We start from the raw sequence: 21,240 nt of genomic DNA, 5'->3' as shown, positions 1-21,240 counted from the left end.
TAGGCATTAGAGAAACAGATTCGGACACTATAACTCGTGTATTACGATATTTCTCCACTCTCGACAGTTAAATTTTATTATTTAAAGGGCTCGGCAAGCCTCGCGCTTTTAATAATAAAATTTAACTGTCTCGAGTGGAGAAATATCGTAATACACTTGTTGCAGTGTAAGAATCTATATATAACCCATCCTCGTATCTAGATATAGGAAGATGTGGTGTGAGTGCCAATGAGACAACTCTCCATCCAAATAACAGTTTAAAAAATAAACCATTATAGGTTAAGGTACGGCCTTCAACACGGAGCATTAGCTCACACCGAACAACATGCTATAAAGGGCCCCAAACATTTGCAGCCGGATTAAACGTTTTAATGGATCCAAACCTTCTCCCTTTTTCTGAAACAATAGCGTAACATCACAACTTAGGAAAGTAGGTTTTTTTATTAGTATTTTTAGTTAAATTTTTGTTTGGTGTGTCTTTTAAATACTTATGTGTTGGTTTTAGATGATATGTTGTGTCCTTCAAATATTTTCAACTGTTTGATTAAGAGCTTATCATTGGCGAGGGAACGGATAAGGTCACAGAGTCAAATAAGTTTTGTATATCTAAACTTTAAGGGATAATCAATAGTGTGACATTGAATACTGCATTTGTGTGCTACGCACTAAAAGACATATACATGTGAGGGAGCTCTCTAGAACTTTACGTATTTTAAAAGTCCTTTTGCTAAATAAATCATTCACAATTTTCCCAAGTTAACTAATCATGTAGTTTATTCGAAAAAAGTAGGAATATGATTTAAACGATAAAATATAAAGAATTGTTCATATATCTAAATCAGTGTATCAACTTTACATCATAACATGCTTTGTTTAGTTAAATCGATATTCACAATTCATTAGTTGTGTCATAAAAGGAAGGTGGTACAGTTTAAAGTAACTTATTTTATGATTCTTAGGATGAGAAAGAATTAAGGCATGACGGCAATCGGTCATAATGTGAATTTAAATATAATGTGGACGATCTATTTAATGCTCACAGAAACATACTCCTCCGTCCCTCCTATTCAAAAATCGTGTTACTGGTATAGAAAAGTAAATGCCTTTTGTCATCTATCAGATGTTTGAATATATGGCTAAGTCAATGTTATGTTATGGAAAACCCAAAATTTCAATTAGACAAATAAATAAAATAGGAGGTGTACAATAACAGTTTAGAATACAAATTCTGTGAATGCTATCTTGAATTCACAATATACTCTAGGATAAGTTGCGGGTTTAAAATAAATAAATCATTTGTCATGAAAACTCTTCATGATTATGGGAAACACCTAAAAATTATCCGGATAAACAATTAAAGCAGAAGATAAACGATGTATGTAGGTGCGGAAGATTTTCAAGCAAATCTAGCCAATAGCTAAGGGGATTCACTAATGTAAAGTGTGAGCAGACCGATTTAAGAACCGACACAAATGTCATTGAACAGTGCAGGGGTAATGCAATACTACTGAACTGATGATACCCTTACGACTTATATTGTACAAATAGTGATAACGCGGATTCAGTGTACAACACTTGTCATAATGCGTTCATTGGATACATCATAAAAAAACACTTTAAATGAGAAACCACTTTTAATCAGAAACATAACAAATAATAAATATATAACTTAAATATACATGAGATCAACAATAAAGTCATTTGGCATTTTATAACTTCTACAGGATAGCACCAATTACGAATAGACAATTCGTTTGTTCATTTGGAGGTCCATCACAAACGTCGTTGTGGAATATGGATTCCCATATGATCACGTAACCATTTAATCTAAAAAAAAGATAAGAAAATGTTAATAAACACATAAATAAGATTTGCGTTTATTAACACAAATAACCAAAACTCAATTTATACAGTTTATTGAAATAACATAGGTTTACTGAATTTCTAGCCAATAGGAATGTTTTACCATATGCTTCCAAAAATCATTGATTTGTTCAGATGGATGAGTTTAGTGTATACGAAATGCGCATTTTGCGTTAAATATCAGCATTATATTTTTTTAGTAAATTATACGAACGCAGTTTCAAACACTTCAATCATGAAAAGTCATGTAACTGATATTCAACATTTAGTCAAGTGTGAAAAATATTCAGATTAAATTTTTCATTACTGATTCCCTAATTTTACAAATATTGTACTACAAAAAGCATATTTTGCAAGTTTTAATGCACACCATTTTGACGTCCTTTGAAAAAAAAATATGGTGACAAATACGTTTTGTAGCTATATACACTGGTAATAAATTCATTCTTTTCTATGAACAAATCGGCTGTACCTATAATATAGCTTTGCGTAAACACGCTCAAATCAAAGACAGCTTTGTCATATACATGTCGAAATATTAACTGGTGTCAGAAAGTGGGTCATGTAGTTCAACGAATTCTGCCTTAAGTTCAGCACAAAGTATTTTTAAGTTTTTTTTATTATCAGAAATGCATCTTATAGGTAATATAACTGGACAGGTTTGCTATAAAGGGTCGATAAACAACATAGTTTCATTTTCACTTGCATTGTTTAAGCTATAGTATATACTTCAAGTATTTTAACTGATTAAAAATAGACTTACCATACAAAGTATATCATCATATCCAACTTCACTTTGATTCAGATAGTGGTCGAAACCATGCATTGACAGGTTATATTCTGTAAGGGTAAAACAAAAAATCTCAATATTAATGCATGCCCATTAAGTAAAAATTGATAATATATAAAACTGATTTAAAAATTTTCATGTGTAAAATCTATTATCTATTATATTTTTACGATCAAATTCTTCCAGATATTCTTTACCATATATATGAGAAAAAACAAAACTGATAGAAAATATGAACCAAAATTATAACATCATTTGTGCATACAACCATCGAATTAGGTAAGAACATGACTGGTTTATATTATATGTCGTTTAGCATAATCAGACTTTTAACATGTAGATGTCCTTGTTTTCGGCTGTAATAAGTTGTTGTTGAGTTTTATTTTTTTATTGGCAAATACATTGTACCAATTTTCCCTTCCTATTCGTGTTTGATTTAAAAATCCCCTTTTCAAACAGACTTTCTTTGACTAAAACAAAACTCTTTTACAAAATGCTTCAAAACAATGTTACAATTGCAAAATTTGTTAAAATCTATATTTAAAGCAAAAAAGAAGTATTTTCGAGTTAAATCTATCTTATAAATTGTAAAGTACAAGTTCTATAAAAAAAAACCAGTGCTTTATAAATAAATGACAAAAAATGTAAAAATCTTGCAAAAGTACAACATAAAAAAGATGCATTGCATTCTTTTTATTGTTATACATTGACATAACAAAACAATTAAATGATATATTAGAATAAAAAATCTGATCAAATCCTATGTGGAATATGTTGTTATTTATTTTTAGTAAAACAAAAGAACTATAAATTGCAAAATCCAAATATGATTTTGATACAAAATGTCGAAAAAAAACATGTTTTTGTTGTTCAGCATGGAGTAATTGGAAAACTTTCGCCTAAATGATTTATTGATGTTATAAAAATTAACTACATCAAAAAGTTAGTTATGTTTAAATTATGGGTTTACATGTAAGGTTCATTTAAAAGTATCTTCTTTTATTGTATACAGTTAAGCTTAATTATTTAGTTAAGCATGTAACATAATACGAACGAAGCACTGTTTGTTAATATGTTACTAGTGACTAAATCCATGTTACCTTAATCAATTTACTTCACAGTTTCGTTGTGTTAACCTCTCATTTTATATAGATAAAAATCTTAAGTATCTTCCATGCTACATTGAACTACCTACCGCATTTTTCGAGATCAACTTCTTCACGGCATCGATGAGCATGTCGTTTTCGTCTAGCAGTAGTTGAACATACAAGTAACAGAATTAAACTAAATTTGAAAATGTTCATCTTGACCCGATCCTTGATGTTTTGAAATTTGGAAACTTTGTGAAATCTAGGGATTTTATATGGTTTCCATTGCGGATATAGGACATAAAACATACCTTTACTTTACTATAGTTTACGTCAAACGCCAATTAATCGGAATTAATAAATATTTTAACACCTGATTTGTTTTTCCTACCTCACGATTGATGTTATAAGTGCAATCATTGAAGATTATCGGAAGTGTTTATTTTTCCAGTTGAGCGAATTTGACTATAAAATGAAATTGACACCTTCTTCTAAACCACAATTACACGGTAAATAAATCAAATATTTTAAAATTTTTGATTAGCTGATAGGTGTCCAGTCAGGCAACCAATGACTATTTTTATCATAAAAAAAACTAAAATAGAAAAGGTTAGGGCTATTTGTGCTGATTATTGGTCGAACGCGTGCAAAAGCACTAAAATAATACTAACTCGGCAATAAACACATCTTTAAGATTGTATCTTCTATAGTGCATGGGTTTGAAGATCTAAAACGGATTCTATTTCTAACCATATATAAGATAAACTGTTTAAAATGTAAATTCCGGTGACCACATATTTTGTCTGTATGAGTTCAATAAAATAGAAAAGAGGATTGCTATTGCGTTACATCCTGAAATTAGATACCATTATATTTTTTTAGAAAACAATCCTAAATTATTTAATTCTGAACCTGTTTATTGAAAAAAAAACGTATTAATTCGAACTATGATAATATAAGGATAGCAAAACACATCTACTTTTTTTTTTATTCATTATATTTATTTCGCAGAAATTGAAAAAGAATATATAGCGTTAGCTATGATATTGCATGACTGTTTAAATTTTCTTTAAACTTACTAAAGGAATTTTTGCGCAATTTCCCCGTTATTAATTCGTTTTTCATTTTTAATTACACTTTGTGTAAGTATAGATAGTAAGAAAGATGGTTTATTTTTCAATGGATTTTCTTTACTATGAGAAGAATTCAGTGAATATACAGAAAAATTTGCACAAGGATGATATCTTAATAATTTTTTTCTCTGTAAGTAAATTGTCTGAAAAATGGTTTTCTGTTCTTTGAGGACTTCTTCCTTTGCACAATTTCGTATGTGCGGCAGTTCTTGTGTCTTGATTATCATGCATGCTTAGCTAGAGAAAAATGAATTTTAATTTGAATTTTTAACTGGACAATATCAAATAAAAGTATATATAAATAAACAGATTTATTTGTGAAAAATAGTTTTCCAGAGCAGACATTATTTTCGTCTAGCCATGTTCCAGATTATCCAGAATTGTCTCCCTCACAAAATACCCATATCTTTAATCATGATCTGATCAAAATGGATACCCACAATACCGTTACCTTTCGATTTATCTCCGTATTGACATTTAATCACAAAGTTTTGGAATGTAAGGTTCCAAAATGTTCTTCAATGTTGTACTTGTTTGGCTTCGTAATTGTTTTTGATCTGAGCGTCACTGACGAGTGTTATTTAGACGAAACGCGCGTTTGGCGTATTAAATTACAAGCCGGTACCTTTGATCTCCATATTTGAACGTACAACACCTTTTACGTTATTGCCTTATCGCGAGTGATGAATGGTTAGAATTTGTTTTAACCTTGACCTATCTGAATAAATGAACCATTAATTTTTGCATTAACATATAAAATGCTTTAACGACATAATAATTTTATTGAGGATTTAAGGTTAACATATCCATATAAGCGGAAGTTTTGGCTAGCCTTACAACCAGATTTTCTTCTTGTGTGACTCGCTTAATAGATTTATGACTATTGAAAAGCGATATAATACTGTAACCGTTTATTATCTAGTTTTAATATAACTCAAGGCGTAGATAGAATTCCTCATATTTGGCACATTTTTTAAGATTTGTTTTAAAAGTCTATTCGTAAAAAAATCTGCTTCCAGATAAAATTTATCAAAGAACCCAGTTCTATAATTGATAAATTAACCAGAAACGTTAAAATGTGCTCATTGTGATGAGAGTTAAAAAGTAAAATCACAGAAATACTGAACTCCGAGAAAAAAAACCTCAATAAAATGACAAAGCGAAAGTCTAAACAATTCAAACGACTGGATTACCATAGTTATCAAAGGTACCAGGATTATAATTTCATACGCCAGACGCGCGTTTCGTCTACATAAAACTCATCAGTGACGCTCAGATCAAAACATTAATCAAATTCAAAGTTAAAGAGCATTGAGGACCACAAATTCTAAAAAGTGTTGCCAAATACGGCCAAGGTAATCTATTACTGGGATAATAAATCCTTAGCTTTTACAAAGTTTTGTATACAGGAAATTTAAAAAAATGACCATGTAATTGATATTCATGTCAACACCGAATGCTGACTACTAGGGTGGTGATACCCTAGGGGACGAAACGCAGAAGCAGTCATTGTCTTGACTTAAAATCAAATATTATCGACATGACCACTTTGTACTCAGACTTTTGTTACTTATATATATGTACACTATCCTATTAATGGATCTGATACACAGTTGAACACAGCAGGAAAGATTTTTGTGGTTGTTCTGCGGCTTGCATGCTATCTCGACTATCATATCATTTGTTTGTGCGTTTCTCTGTGATGAATGTTTTTTGCGAGTATTTCTAAAAAGTTTTGTTCTTATTTTTTACGATATTTCATTGTCATATAAGCGAGAGGTTTGACTATCCAAAAGAAAAACTAGGTTCAACTCACCTTTTTGTCTTAAAATGTCTCATACGGAGTCAGAAATAATACAATTTTTATCAAATAGTTTTCCTCTTATGGTTGATGTGTTACCTCGGTTTTGTCTTCTAACCAAAATTTATTTTCTCTCAATCGATTAATTAATTTTGAACACTGGTAAACTACTATTGCCTTTATTTATAATAGCTTGTTACAAGAAGATTACACTAAAAACCAAAACCAAGAGAAACATGAACATACAATATATGTTAGTATAATGGTTCCATAATAAACTTGACTGTACTCTGTTTAGATCAGTAAATTTTATGTCCATAATCGAACCAACTAGAGAAAACTGAACAATTGTAATAAATACTACCCTTGAATTGTGATTTGTAAATCTAAAAGTTTGATAAAGTTAATGAAAAATAAGGAAGTGAAAAATTATGACAACTCTTTTTCTACCAGTGGAACGAACTAAATATTCGAAAAAGATCCATACCAAGAAGAAGCAGTACCGATTTGATAGTACTTAACAAAACGTGTATAGGGTACTTACATGTTTTGAACATGGAAGCATCATTTCCGAGATTGCCGATTATTTTTTTTTAAGACGGAGTTTATTATGGTTTTATCAAATAACTTACTGCAATGCGTGCCTTTAACTTAACATAGGTCTTTCTTTTAGGAATTATGATAGAATGATAAAAAGAGTGGTACAAATCTACAAATCACGTATGTTTGTCAAAAGATGATTCCTAAACTTTGACACCCTACTTTCCGCTTTCGTTTAAAAATAACGACAAGTATACGAAATATCAATCATTGCAAACTATCTATTAAAAACATACAGTACTGAAGTTCTAGAGATACTTCGAACCGTTCATTCTTTTGTTGAGGGCATGTAGATTTATTATCTTGTGTTATATATGCTGTTGTTAGAAGTATTCCCTTTCTGGTCCTCAGCTCTATAAAATATTGAGGCAGATCTTAGACAATCATAAAATCACTGCAGCAAAATATTTTTTTTCTTCTCAATTTAAATTTTTAAAGGCATCATCCGCAAATTATGTTATAAGCTTGTAGATTGAATGGTCGTAAATGATTAACTCGTCTTTCGTATTTTTCTCGCTGTTCAGATTATGATTTTGAGATGCACATCTGTTTCAGTAAAAAAATTGGTATCATCAGTGTTGTTGCTACTAGTTGGTCAGCAATTCGTTGACTGATTGTTTTACCTAGATGGTATCAACAGCCCATGTTGGTGTCTTGCTTCGAAATAATAGAAAAGCTGGACGAGCCTAGAGTTTCTTTCTGTTTCTTAAGCTCTCAAAAATATTCTTTTTTTCAAAAATTATATTGTATATCAAAATCTAAAATAACGGTATCATTATTTATAAAAAAATATTAAGTACACATTATAAATGTCCACAAAATAACAACAAACATTAGCGTTCAATATAAAAGAATATTTCTTGTAATTTGAGTAGTTTTGTTTCATGACTCGTTGACGTAATCAAACCGTTTCTTTTTATTCATATGCGACGGGATTGCGTCCCTTAGTAAATGTACTAGTACTTTCTAAATGATGTCAAACGGAATATTTGTTCTATAAAATTACTTAATATACATATCTTATCTGTTCCATGCCTTGCGATTAAAGAATAAAAGTATGAGATAAATATCCGGCATTTCGATTAATTAATTATAGTTTATTGCTGTGAAAAGGGTTGATTGCATACTACTGTGACGTCTGCATGTTATTGATTTAGTTTAATTCCTATATTTTATTACCAGATACATTTAAATAAGTGCAAATTTTAGAAAGGTCTTACATAAAACTTCATTTACATATTTCATAATTAATAAAACGTATAAGGAATGATAAGGCCTATATATATTTTACCAAATATTATTTATATGTTTTTTTCAGTTTAAAGTTTACTTGCACTTCACGGCTAAAAGAAATTGACAAAAATAAATCAGTTGAGAGATTCAATCAGAAGATTTTTTGATTTATAAATTCCAATTATAAATTTATTGTGTCTAATATCTGTTTTATGTTTTTGTATCGTTGTTTTGCTATCCATTTGCTTACTATATTGATTTCATAAAAGCAGATGGCTCTCTTGAATATATTCAATCAGTACTTTTACATATAAATTTTCAAAAGGGTTGAAGCTAGTTTTCGTTCATTTTCACCAGAAGCCACTGTATGAAATCTACATTATATGAATAAAGCAAGTCAGCTTGTCAGTAAGCAAAAATGCACAGTTACTAAAGAAATGCCGGTTAAAAAAGTACTTCATCATACAAAATGTGTGTAAATATAATAAAATCTAAGATCTTTATAATCATTAAGATTACAGTTTCCGTGAACTTTTGTTCTAATGCCTATAGAAGCATACTAAGTGTAATGGAACATTTAATAAATTTTGTCTTATCAGTTTTGCACTATTGTATTCTAAAACAATATGACGAAGCGTTTATTGATTGATTTATTTAATCATCTTCTAAATATTTAAAAAAATGATAAACCTTATAAAATATGCGTAAGCAATGAAGTTCAAAGATAAATAAAACGAACAGTAAATTGCTTTGAAAATCAATTTAAAAAATGTTGATATTTGACAATAACTAGATAAGAAATACTTTAATAGTATTGTGGTTTTATATGAATCAATTATTTTTTAAACTTTTGAAAATCAATCTCGGTCAAGGTTAATGTGTTTTTTTTTTTTTTAGTAATGCATCTTGAGATTGTGATAATGTCCAACCATTAACGCGACTACGGGATTTTTAACTACATTGACGAAGGCCTTTAAGTAATTTATATTATTTACAATTTACACAATCAGTGCGTTAAAAAAATAAACATTTGATATACATATATATATATTTAAATGAAATGCGTGGTATGAATGATAAATAAATAACTATCCACCGGTGACCAACTAAATATATAGGTCACAATACAGCCTTTCTCTATGTATTAAACCTATTTCAAAGGATAAGGTATAAAAGGCCCTGTGTTTCAACAGCTGTTATTCATTTGTGATGTCGTTTTTTTTTATAGCTTTCTGAACTGTGTGGGTTTTCCTCATTCGTGATCGCAGTGACACACTATTGCTAACTTCTACGGCATTCGGTCACCGTTGGAAAGTTCTAATGACAATCAAATCAATAGTGGGATGTGATATCACATTATTGAAAGAATCACGTTTAAATCATATTATTAAAATCGAACATTTTGATAGAAGATAAACCTAATTATTATGTCTCGCTTGTGACGAAATCACGGAAGCAAGAGTTAACATGTTTAACCCCCTGATATTCGATAAATGCCTGTCCCAAGTTCAGTGGTTGTCGTGGGTTAATTTTTTTCTTGTAATTGTTTTTTTTTAATTAGGCTGTTGGCCTTTGTTTAAATTGTTTCACATATTTCAAATTGGTGTTCTTTTGTGTCCGAATATTAGGTAGTAGTTTTCCTCAATGTCCACGTCCACACGGTTATCTATAATTGTTTACATCCACTTCATTTCAAATTTGGTGGATACATTGGCAATCATAACACATATACCCATTTTCATATAAGCATACTGTGTAGATAGTAAAAAAGTTAACAAATGTAAACAAAATTTTTCATTCAAATTTAAATATAGGCGAACATGACTTTGTCCTTAGTTTTAATCAGTTAATTGCATTTATAGCATCCGCCAGGGGACCTGTATCTTTTGAACTAGTCATCTTTGTTGTTTACTACCGTTGTAATGATGTTTTGATAAGAATATTGATCTGTTAATTTTATCGTACAATTATAAAAACGTTAAGCATAAGTGGAAACAATTTTTTTAACAAATATTTTAAGAGGAATATAGAAACTTTGAAAATAGACTGCGGAAAGTTCACGCTTTTGAAGACACCACAAGATATTGCTAGGGTCAAAGTTGTTAAAAGATACCAATGGTTATATTTTAACGTTGAGTCGTTTGTGTTTTCTCTTATTTTTGAGATATTGAGATAAGACGTGGCACGGTACTTGTCTATCCCAAATTCATGTATTTGGTTTTCATGTTATATTTGTTATTCTCGTGGTGTTTTGTCTGATGATTGGTCAGTTTCTGTGTGTGTTGCGTTTCGGTGTTGTGTCGTTGTTCTCCTCTTATATTTAATGCGCTTCGCTCGGTTTTGGTTTGTTACCCCGATTTTGTTTTTTGTCCATGGATATATGAGTTTTGAACAGCGGTATACTACTGTTGCCTTTATTTATACGATGTTATGGAAATCCTTCCTTAACAAATACAGAATCCTGTATTGCAACAGCATAACCAGAAATAGAACAAGCATTATGCTGACCGTCTGCTCCACCCGTACTACAATGTAGGACAGTTCATTCATAAATTCTCGAAATTACGGAATTCATAGTGTATATATTTTTTTAGATATTTTGCTTTTACGTCAAAAGTTTGAAAGGCATAAGCATGACATGTGTTTTCTTCTTCATTATTTTTAATTGAATATATAAGGAAAGAGCATAATAATAGGTTGGATAATTGGAGAACTGTTATGTTATTCGGTGTCCTGGCATAGCATAGTTCACTAACTGTAATAAAGGGGACAGAAACTAATTACTTCGTCCTGGACTATGCGTAGTCGTCGAAACAAGCTCGTCATACAACTGTACATTGCAGAACACTCACACTTGAACATCCTTATATCTCGAAGACTTAAGTTATAAATGACTAATTTGACGACGTAACCATATCATCTGCAAATAATTTTTTTGGGGATAATTATCACATAAAAACTATGAAATGAAATCAAGACAATGTCCATATTTCACATATATGAGATGCTTTCAAATGCGTCTACCAAATGAAAAATCCCGAGCAGCGAAATATTAGTTATGAAGTCAAAAATAACATTTAATAACAGTTACTGCACATTTGATCAAGTTTAGAATCCACTTTAATTAAACATATTGATAACCAATGCAGTAGTGTGATCTATCATAACTTCTTGTGTGTCTTTGACTTTGTAGTTGTGTTGTAGGATTTCCTTTGATTCAATTGAGTGACTTTTATTGGATCTTTTTTGGCAAATGCACTTTACGAAACTTAAAGAAAAATATCAAAGGTCAGTATAATAAGTTGTTTCAAGTACTATAGACATGATATTTCTAAAGCCGTTATGAATACATTTGTTTTGCCGTCTTCATATGAGTATTAGTAAATGTGGTAAATTTAACCTTCTTTATTATCATCAGTGATGATCGAATGATAAACAGCAACATGAGCCTTCAAAAGAAATACAACTGGTTCAAGCCGTAACAAATAAGACTATCTGAACCGCTTAACGTCCGTAAAAGTTTTGTTTATCTTTGTTGGTACTTTCTTTTTAAACAAGTGTGAGAGCGGTTAGTGTTGTCCGTGATGTTGTCAAAAATGATTTGTCATTACTGTTTCAGTTATAGTTTTTGTGTATTGCATATACTAATCCATTGTTACAATATAAATCATTTTGTAACTTACCATACAGATAATATCGTTGTAGTCTACTTCTGGTTTATTGTAAAAGTATTCAAAACCATAATCATAATCACTCAACAGATACACTGAAAATATCAAAAATGTCATTTTTTTACACATTTTTTTTTCGCGAATATTATTCGTTGAAAAGTGCAAATGTAAAGAGAATTTTAATTCAACTTTCAAAAACAATTAATGATTCTTAACGATTTCTAACTACTTATTTTTTAATGATCAGTTTAACAGATATAATGAAAACAAGAAGGTGTGTGTATTACATAATTCATTGTAATATATTCAATGATGTCTGCTGTGGTTAAGTATATTAGATATGCACCATTAATCATGATCTATGCTTGATATAGCTGTAAATCTTTCTGCATTGAAGATCTAAGAGGATGTCATGTACGACCGTTAACTGATATTGATTTTAAGGTATCTTTTAATTGTTTTACAGTATTTTTGTTTTAAAAATAAAACATACATAATTTAACTTCGCAACATTTTCATATTACTGTCCCAGTCCTTGAACAACGTCAGTGGTTCTCTGTTGTAATATGTTGGTATTTTATACATGTATTTTGGTGTTGTGATGAAGGCAGTTGTTTTTTTGTTAAATTATAATCATAGCTTCTGAGGACTGGAACACTAACTCTAACTTGGTCTCGTCTCCATTTTTATGCAATGATTTAAATTTTCCCGTAAAAATCAGACGATACAAAAGGGTCATTCCAAACTAAAAATATGACGTGAAATATGAAAATACCTACTGCATTTGTCAACATCAACCTCTTCAACACATCTATTCACTTGCCGGATTCGTCTAGAAGTAGATGAACATATACATAACAGGAACAAAGACAATTTTAAAATGCTCATCCTGATAAATTCCTTTGTAAACTAAATATTTTGTAATTTAGTAATTGTTTCCTATTTTATATGTATAACAATGCGGATATGCTTCACTAAAAATTCAATTCGAATTTTATTTAATAGATAAATTTTCTGAAAACGTCATCAATACATCCTAATTGTTGAAAAATTGTACCTATAACATGATGTTTTTCATCGATGTGGGAAATGATTAAAAGTGCAAACATCAAAAATAACCTGCAAGTTTTATCGAATCAATCTGATGACAAAGTAATAAAGTTAAATAGTTCTATTAAATGTATACGAACTTATATGATGGTCTTGTGGTAGCTCGTTTGCTTTGGGTGCAGGATGTTCTGGATTGGAACACCGACCATGTCAAACCAAAGACTAAGAATTGGAATTTGGTTTCCCCCCGGTAATCCTTAATCTTTCAGGAGTGGGAGCTAAGACTGGTCGGCTTTGATTCGGAAAAATAGGTCCGAGTAATGTAAAATGTCTTACTATTTAACTTGTAAAAAAATGAAAACGCAACGTTTAAGAATTTAAATGCGTCCGAAACGCTTTTCTGGATTTACCTTCATCAGGAACGGTCAAAGCCAATCATTTGAAAATCATAGGATTTATAAGTACCGAAACCGCTGAAGTACTATATGACAAAAAATACCTAAATTTGATAGTCAAATTCATTTTAAGTCAACTTTGCCTGATAGAGTTGAAACCTATGTTTCTTTATAATTTCAAAATTTATAAACGTCAATCTGTAAACTAGCATGCTCAAAATATCCGACTTAGAGTGTCAGTTAAGTACAAAGCAGGATTAACATTTATATTGTTTTATCATGTTCTCGTCCAGAATATATTGTTATGAATTTACAGTTTAAGAATGTTATTTTACTTCTACATTTATATATTTTCCGATACATCTATGAATTTTCCCATTTGATCATTTGATCAATGAAAACGGCATCAGAAATATCCCTTTATCCTTGGTTGTCATAAGATGCTTTATCTGTACAGTTGTTGCCTTGTGCTCTCTTCGAGGTACGCGTTCGAAGTCTCCCTTGTAGCTATTCACCAGTCTTGAAACTGCGTCAGTGTTTGTCTATTGTCATATGTTGGTATTTTTAGTTTGGTTTAGTCACTAATACACATGTTAAATGACACAAAAAGCAGAAAATATATTTAGACAAGTGGTCCATTTTATTCGAAAAAAAGATTGTAAAATTGAGAAAAAGTGACTTTACAAATAATTTGTAACATAAATAAAGAAGTGGTTCCGTCATTTTTTGAATATCCTTTGAACATTTTTTTCTATATTTTAATTATTCGATTGTTTATTCTATAACTCGTGAGATCTTTATGAAGAAAACATTTGAACTTTCGTGGTAAAAAAATCTGAAAAGGGAAAAAATTAAAATGTTTTCCCCTAAATACTTCAATGAAAATAACCGAAAGGCTTTAAGGTGTCAGTACATATGGGGTTGTATAGTTAGTATTAATATTCTATTGAATTGCTTTTTTTTGGTTACATTTCTTGGAACTATTAATCATTTCCCATGTAAATTTATTTCAATGTACAAGATTGGATAGGGGTACATCTTTCAACGGTATCCATTACATGAACAGATTCCTACATCTATTTCCAAGTAATTTTTCGGGGAAACAACCATGTTTTTTGTCAATCGTTCCATACTAAAAGTCAGCTTTAGCAAAGTCCAAGAAATTGAAATTGGCAAGTTGCTGCCTCTGCACATTAATTTTGATTAAGCATAACAATATCATATAAATTGAAGCTGTCTTCACAATAAAACAAAAAACACTCCTCAAAGTGACGTCCAAGATTCACACGTGACACTAGATATCCGTGGGAATGCTTTTTATAGACTTTTAATTAAAGGATAGGTATCACTCAAATCATTGTACAACCAATTTCAAATGATCATTATTGCATAAAGAAGTTATTTGAAGATCGTACGCTCTAAATTTATATATATGTGTACTTATCTTTGATTGAAAGTTTACGTCAGACGAAACAATGTTCGACAATAATCATGAATATTAAAATAAAATATAAAATAATTCAAAAGAATATAATTGTATCTGAAATCCTAGACCAATTATCAAATAGTAAGTGTTGTATACACTGTTAATTGGAAAACTGTGGGCATAGATTTTTTTCATAAGAACTTTTGGATACACCATCTAAATACACATAGTAAACAAAACTTATATAATTGCATGAACAATTAATTCAGATTGGTTTGATGAAAACAAAAAATGATTTTACGTGTGTACTAAAAGCGGACGTTACAATTTTGTTTTTGCTCTTGTACACATTGTCAGTTAAGACTTATAGCTCATTTTAAAGTAAAACGATTTTTTTCTATCCAGTGTTGTCAGCCATATCTTGCATGTTTAACTTTATTCTTATAACCATATAAATTATTATCAACTGGGTATATATATATTCATAAATGTGTGGTTGAGTGTCAACTGTTTTGATACTTAGTTTTCAATTTTGTTGAAAGTTCATACAAATGTGTTGAAAATAACTCAGTATATCCCAGGAAAAGATTACCATAGTCGTAATTTGCACAACTTTGGGGAATTTTGGGTCATCAATGCTCTTCAACTGTTCTTATTTGGCTTTATAACTTTTTTTATCTGAGCGTCGTAGATGAAACGCGCGTCTGGCGTAATAAATTATAATCCTGGTACCTTCGATAACTATCAGTATATCAAAACTAATTATTACGTATTATTTAGATTATCATTATGTTGGACTATAAATTATTATTTCACATTTCACTTTGTCGTTAATTTAAATGCCAAATTGACCTGTATTATGTATCAAAGGAACCAGGCTTATAATTTAATACGCCAGACTACATAAGACCCATCAGTATATGGTGTACAAAACAAAAAAATAGCATGTATAGATCAGAATTAGAATAACTTAAAAAATTATGTTCTGATTTTATAAAGGTTCGAATACTACACATTTCATTCATACTTTAAAATAATAACAATTCACAAAATATTTGCTGTATTTTATCTTGATTAACTACGTAAATGTTCATGCACGACGTCTATAATTGTTCTAGAAAGTTTCAATATGATGCCGGTAAACGCGAAATATATCAAATTTAAAAAGCAAATAGTATTAAGAGATCAAACTTTACGTTTGTCATGTATGTTGATGTCAAAGAAGGGATCAGAAGTCTTATTTGGCACCGAAATTGACAAAATAAATAATCTTCTAATTAAATACAATTACTAAAACACTTTAGGAGAATTTCACAGGCTTTTATTTTTTTTCTCTGAGACAATTCGTCAGTTGTTTCAGTATGATGCATTCTGTTATTTGCTTTTGTGAGTTATTGCTTTTACTGTTTAGTCTATTTTTGGCAATATCCATTTGACATGGCCCGTTACTTATACACCCGTCATTGCGTTATTGTGCTTTTGTAAATTTGTGTATTCGTGACTTTCGTTCTTGTTGATGTGCTTTCTCAATATGCCTTTTTTGTCCATCTGTGTTGACATGCCATCTGAAGCGTAAAAAAAGTATGTAAATACGTCAAGTGTTTATGTTTGACATCCAGATTATACATATGACGTCACATTTTTAGATGCTAAAGACGGTGCAACAGTTTCGCGGAATTTTATTGTATGGCATTTTTTAGCCAAAATATTCAGTACATGGATTTTATTTTAACATGTAGCATTAAAATGGAGATAAATGTAATGTATTCTAATCTACGTTTTACGAAGGTCAAGCTTGAAATACAATACAGTTATCTCCTAATTTTCTATATTAGAAAATGCCTGCACCGAATATGACTGTTGTTATACAATCGTTTGATGTGTTTGAGCTTAAGGTTAAAAAAAAAATGACACTGTTTGATTTTTATTCTTTTATTTGAAAAAGATGAAATAATAAAAAGACGCTTGCATATATTGAAACATGGACATATGTGTCTCTCCGGTAGCAAGAGGGTTAAACAGTATTTATTAGAATTAGTTAAAAAAATAAGTTTTGAATCTAATGACTAAGAGTTCTTATTCAATTAAAAGCCATTTTAGATCAACTTTTGTTTTTGGTTGATAAAATCTTACAAAATAACTTTTTCTTCAAATGAAAAAGGTACTCGCTCATATTAGTCCTCGATTTCAAGGAATTATGTCATTACACAATGAACAAGTTATAGCTGTACTATAAGCAATTTTGATGTAGTTAATCCTTAGTTATCGAATTTCCTCTTTGTCAATTTGTGCAGAGACCAATTTCATTGGTCTAAAATCTAAGTGTTTTATATAAATTTTGATCATATTTTCCCACCTATAACAATGGTAATGAATATAGGATGTGCGCTTGAATGAATCAATTAAAGGATAACAATGAAAGTTTTTTTTCTTCTAACCCACTTTACAATTATTTCTCTTACGCAAAAGTTAGTCTTGGAATTTAGAAAAAAATACCCGAATTAGAAAGGGGTGCCATATATAAACGTAGAAAATCATGACTACCCACATCACTGTGCGACAAGCCATTGCTGAGACAATTCGATCAATTATTCATTCTAGCAGATATAAATTGTTTGTTTTTATTATGAAACACAATGTATAATCGGAAATGAAGACAATATTATTACTAATTACCATCATTGGCCATGCTTTATGTTCGTTTAATTGTACAGGTAGGCTCTTTGAAATGTTTTTATTTATTTACCAATGTCACGATATCAGCAAAAACGCCATACTTTAGTTTTACACTAATTAAAACACATTTGTATTTACATGCGTTTATTTGTTTGTTTACTTTGTACTTATATGTTCTTTTGTTCCTGCGATTTAAAAATATCCATAAATGAAATTTGATTCTTGCCAATAGAATATCCGTAAATTAAATGTGATCCCTATAAAAGTTTACTTTTAATGACCACCGAATAGTAAAATTATTTCTGCACACGTAGTTTTATTACATTAATTCTTTAAACAATTTAAATCATTCTGATTTAAATCAGCTGGTTAACAGAGCTTAACATACAACTGAATACACTTTGTCAGAACTTATTGAGACTGTCCTGCAATTTTAAAGGTTAATTGAAAGTTCAACGTTAAATTAGAACTAAAATGAAAAAGACTTATTTATTTTATAATCAAAACGTCAAGACATAAAGCTTAACGCAATTACAGTTTTTAATAGTTTGTTACGTATTGTATAGTTCTAGCTTATCGATTATGTTGTGATGAAATACAATGACTCAAAGGTGACATTCAAAAATATATTTAAAAAAATTAAAATGGTACAGTTTTATTTTGATACCTTACTCGTAACATTAAGACCTCAAAATTGCAAACATAAATAATATCTAAATATTTCTTGTTTTTTTCCTTCAGAATTTGCACATCGGTTTCGAACAGACAGCTTCCCAGTACTGATGCAAGATTTTATTGGAACCCATAATAGAGGAATGTTAGCCATTAAATGTGCAGTAAGTTTAATATGCATTATTGAATAGCACTTACATTAATGAATTACATTGGGGTGTATTGTCATACAAATTATTAACATTATCGATTTAAAATCGTAACGTCTGCTCTCAGCTTTTGATGACATTTACAACTTTAAATATGTTTATTTAATTGTAAAAATATTTGCATTTGATTACTTAATTGACCTTTGTTAAATGCATGCTCGTAAATGTTATAAAAAGGCGCTTGCAAACGTGTTTCATTGTGACCCTCTGACATATAAGTCATCCAAAGACACACATTTGTGGCCCTTTATATTGAGATACTTAACAGGGCTTGGATCTGCATTAAAATTATAAACATGTGATATTGAAAAAAAGGCAAACTGTTCAAGATCACCATTTTAGACATCTATACGTAACAAATTTCATGAAGCCAATCAAATTATGATATTATAGGTGTAATACCACCATTGATTTTCCCCTATTAGTCTTTGTTAAATTTGCACTTTTCAAAAAAATATGCAGAATTTATCTTTGTTTCAAATAAAGAATTACTTGGCATGACTAAAGTTTTATCCTGTCCAGTTCTATGGAAAAAAAATCACATAACATTTAATTGCATATAAGAAATAACCATCATTGGAAGTTAACCAATCAAACTTCTCCCCGTATTCTATCTGTGTACAAGGTTTAGTCACCATGTAACCTCAAGATTACAAAATTTTCTATAGAAATCACAAATAAAAAATAATGGTGTTTTGAAATACCCAAGACATATGTTTATGACACAGAAATAGTTTTACTGCAATAAAATGTAGGATTAATTACCTACAACGGTCAAATTCAAGGGAATATTTTTTTAGACCTACTTTCTTATGCAACCGGATGTGACGTACCATGATTTGGTGGTATTACACCTAAATAACACCATGTGAGACCCCCAGTTCTTGTCAATTAACACCTCAAGGTAAAACAAAGAAAAAATGCCGAACCGCGAAAGACTGTAAAGGTTAACTTTGTCCACACTAAGTTGCAACTTTACTTTTATCGCATATGTAAGACTTAAAAACAGAAAATTTTAAACGATGAATGTATTTTTTTGCGAATTTAAACAAATACTTTTATTAATGATTCCTGTATTATCTACAGTAAGATGCCTCTTAACTATCTTTCCTTGTGTATTGTATCATGCCCATTCCTATCGCAAACCCCCCGTTAAATTATCCCTTTTAAAATTGTTATACGATGATGACTGATGTACCCGTATTTTGACTATTTTATTTATTGTGTTTGTTTAGTTAACGCATCAATGTTGATATAATGGAATATAATGAGACTGTCATCAAAGTGAGAGGGTTAGCGCTATAAAAACAGGTTTAATCCAAAATTTTCTACATTTGAAAATGCCTATACTTAGTCAGGAGTATGACAGTTTTTGTCCATTCGTTTTTGATGCGTATTGTAATATGATTTTGCCATGTGATTATGGACTTTCCGAATTGATCCAAGTTCAGTATTTTTGTGATTTTACTTTTTACGGTACGTTTTATAGTTATATAAATGTATTGTAATTTATTTCTCAATGACCATAAATTAACGTAGATAAACATAGTATCATTATTTTGTTTTCAGATGAGAACTCTTCGAGATGATATGTACACACAAAACTTTGCAGTATATCGGAGAACATATTTTAATTGAAAGTCTTGTAATGACAATATAGTTAACCTGTTTTAGAAGTCAGTTTTTATGACACGTTTTAGTAGAAACTTTTTAGTGTGTAAGTTTACTTATTATACCACTTCTACAAATACAGTTGCAATTCTTGCAGCAACGTTGGCATGTGAAGTATTTCTCAACTTCATTTAGAACGGGTTTTGTTTTTTACGGTTTATTTTGCCACTTAAAGTGTTGTGAGACAAGAAATATATATCAATTATGTTACAGTACAAATAAGAATTAAGTAGGATCTAAAATCCTCCTAGAACAATTTGAAATTCCACGTCGGAATTCTTATTTATACTTATTAAAATCCAGTACAACTACGAAATTAAATGTGTAGTGTTATAAATATTGATTTTGTTATCATTAAGTTAAAACATACTAGAAATTACATATTATATACTTTCTATGTGGGTCGGTGGAAAAAAAAGCCTTTACGACAAAAGAGATGATTTCAGCTTTCCAATTGTAAACTTTCCATTTCTAAGTAACAACATTCCAGCAGCATATCTCCCATTCGATATACGATATACGCATGCTTTTATTGTCTACAATGATTTTCTTGCTAGAGGGTTGCTAGAGGGTTGCTGCTTACAAGGAAGTTGAAATTATAGTTGAAATTATCCCTACGGACACCATAACAAGTTGGTTGAAAGTTATGGAATAACCGTTTCACAGATGATATCGGTTTGTTCCTGACGTCGTTACTACAATTCCCTATGAATGTGACCTACCGAATTAGCTTATTTATCGGATTTGTTATAACATGAGCAACACAACGGGTGCCACATGTGGTGCAGGATTTGCGTACCCTTCTGGAGCACCTGAGATCACCCCCAGTTTTTGGTGGGTTTTGTGTTGCTTATTCTTAAATTTCTTATGTTTTGTCATATGTACTATTGTTTTTCTGTTTGTCTGTTTCATTTTTAACCATGGCGTTGTCTGTTTGTCTGTTTCATTTTTAACCATGATGT

General features: G+C 30.2%; 1 protein-coding gene across 1 annotated transcript; it reads right to left on the bottom strand.

Annotated features, from left to right (window-relative positions):
• Window positions 1-1,621: 1,621 nt before the first annotated feature.
• On the bottom strand, window positions 1,622-4,140 carry LOC134686459 (uncharacterized). Its single transcript, XM_063546127.1, has 3 exons — window positions 3,849-4,140; window positions 2,627-2,703; window positions 1,622-1,827 (listed from the first exon to the last, which is right to left on the bottom strand). The coding sequence occupies exons 1-3, from the start codon at window positions 4,048-4,050 to the stop codon at window positions 1,774-1,776; spliced, it is 333 nt and encodes a 110-aa protein (XP_063402197.1). The 5' UTR covers window positions 4,051-4,140; the 3' UTR covers window positions 1,622-1,773.
• Window positions 4,141-21,240: the final 17,100 nt, after the last annotated feature.

Source organism: Mytilus trossulus, chromosome 10 (assembly GCF_036588685.1).
Source record: "Mytilus trossulus isolate FHL-02 chromosome 10, PNRI_Mtr1.1.1.hap1, whole genome shotgun sequence".
Classification (NCBI taxonomy): domain Eukaryota; kingdom Metazoa; phylum Mollusca; class Bivalvia; order Mytilida; family Mytilidae; genus Mytilus; species Mytilus trossulus.
Note: the sequence above shows the minus strand (reverse complement) of the source record. Positions and strands in the feature narration are given on the sequence as shown.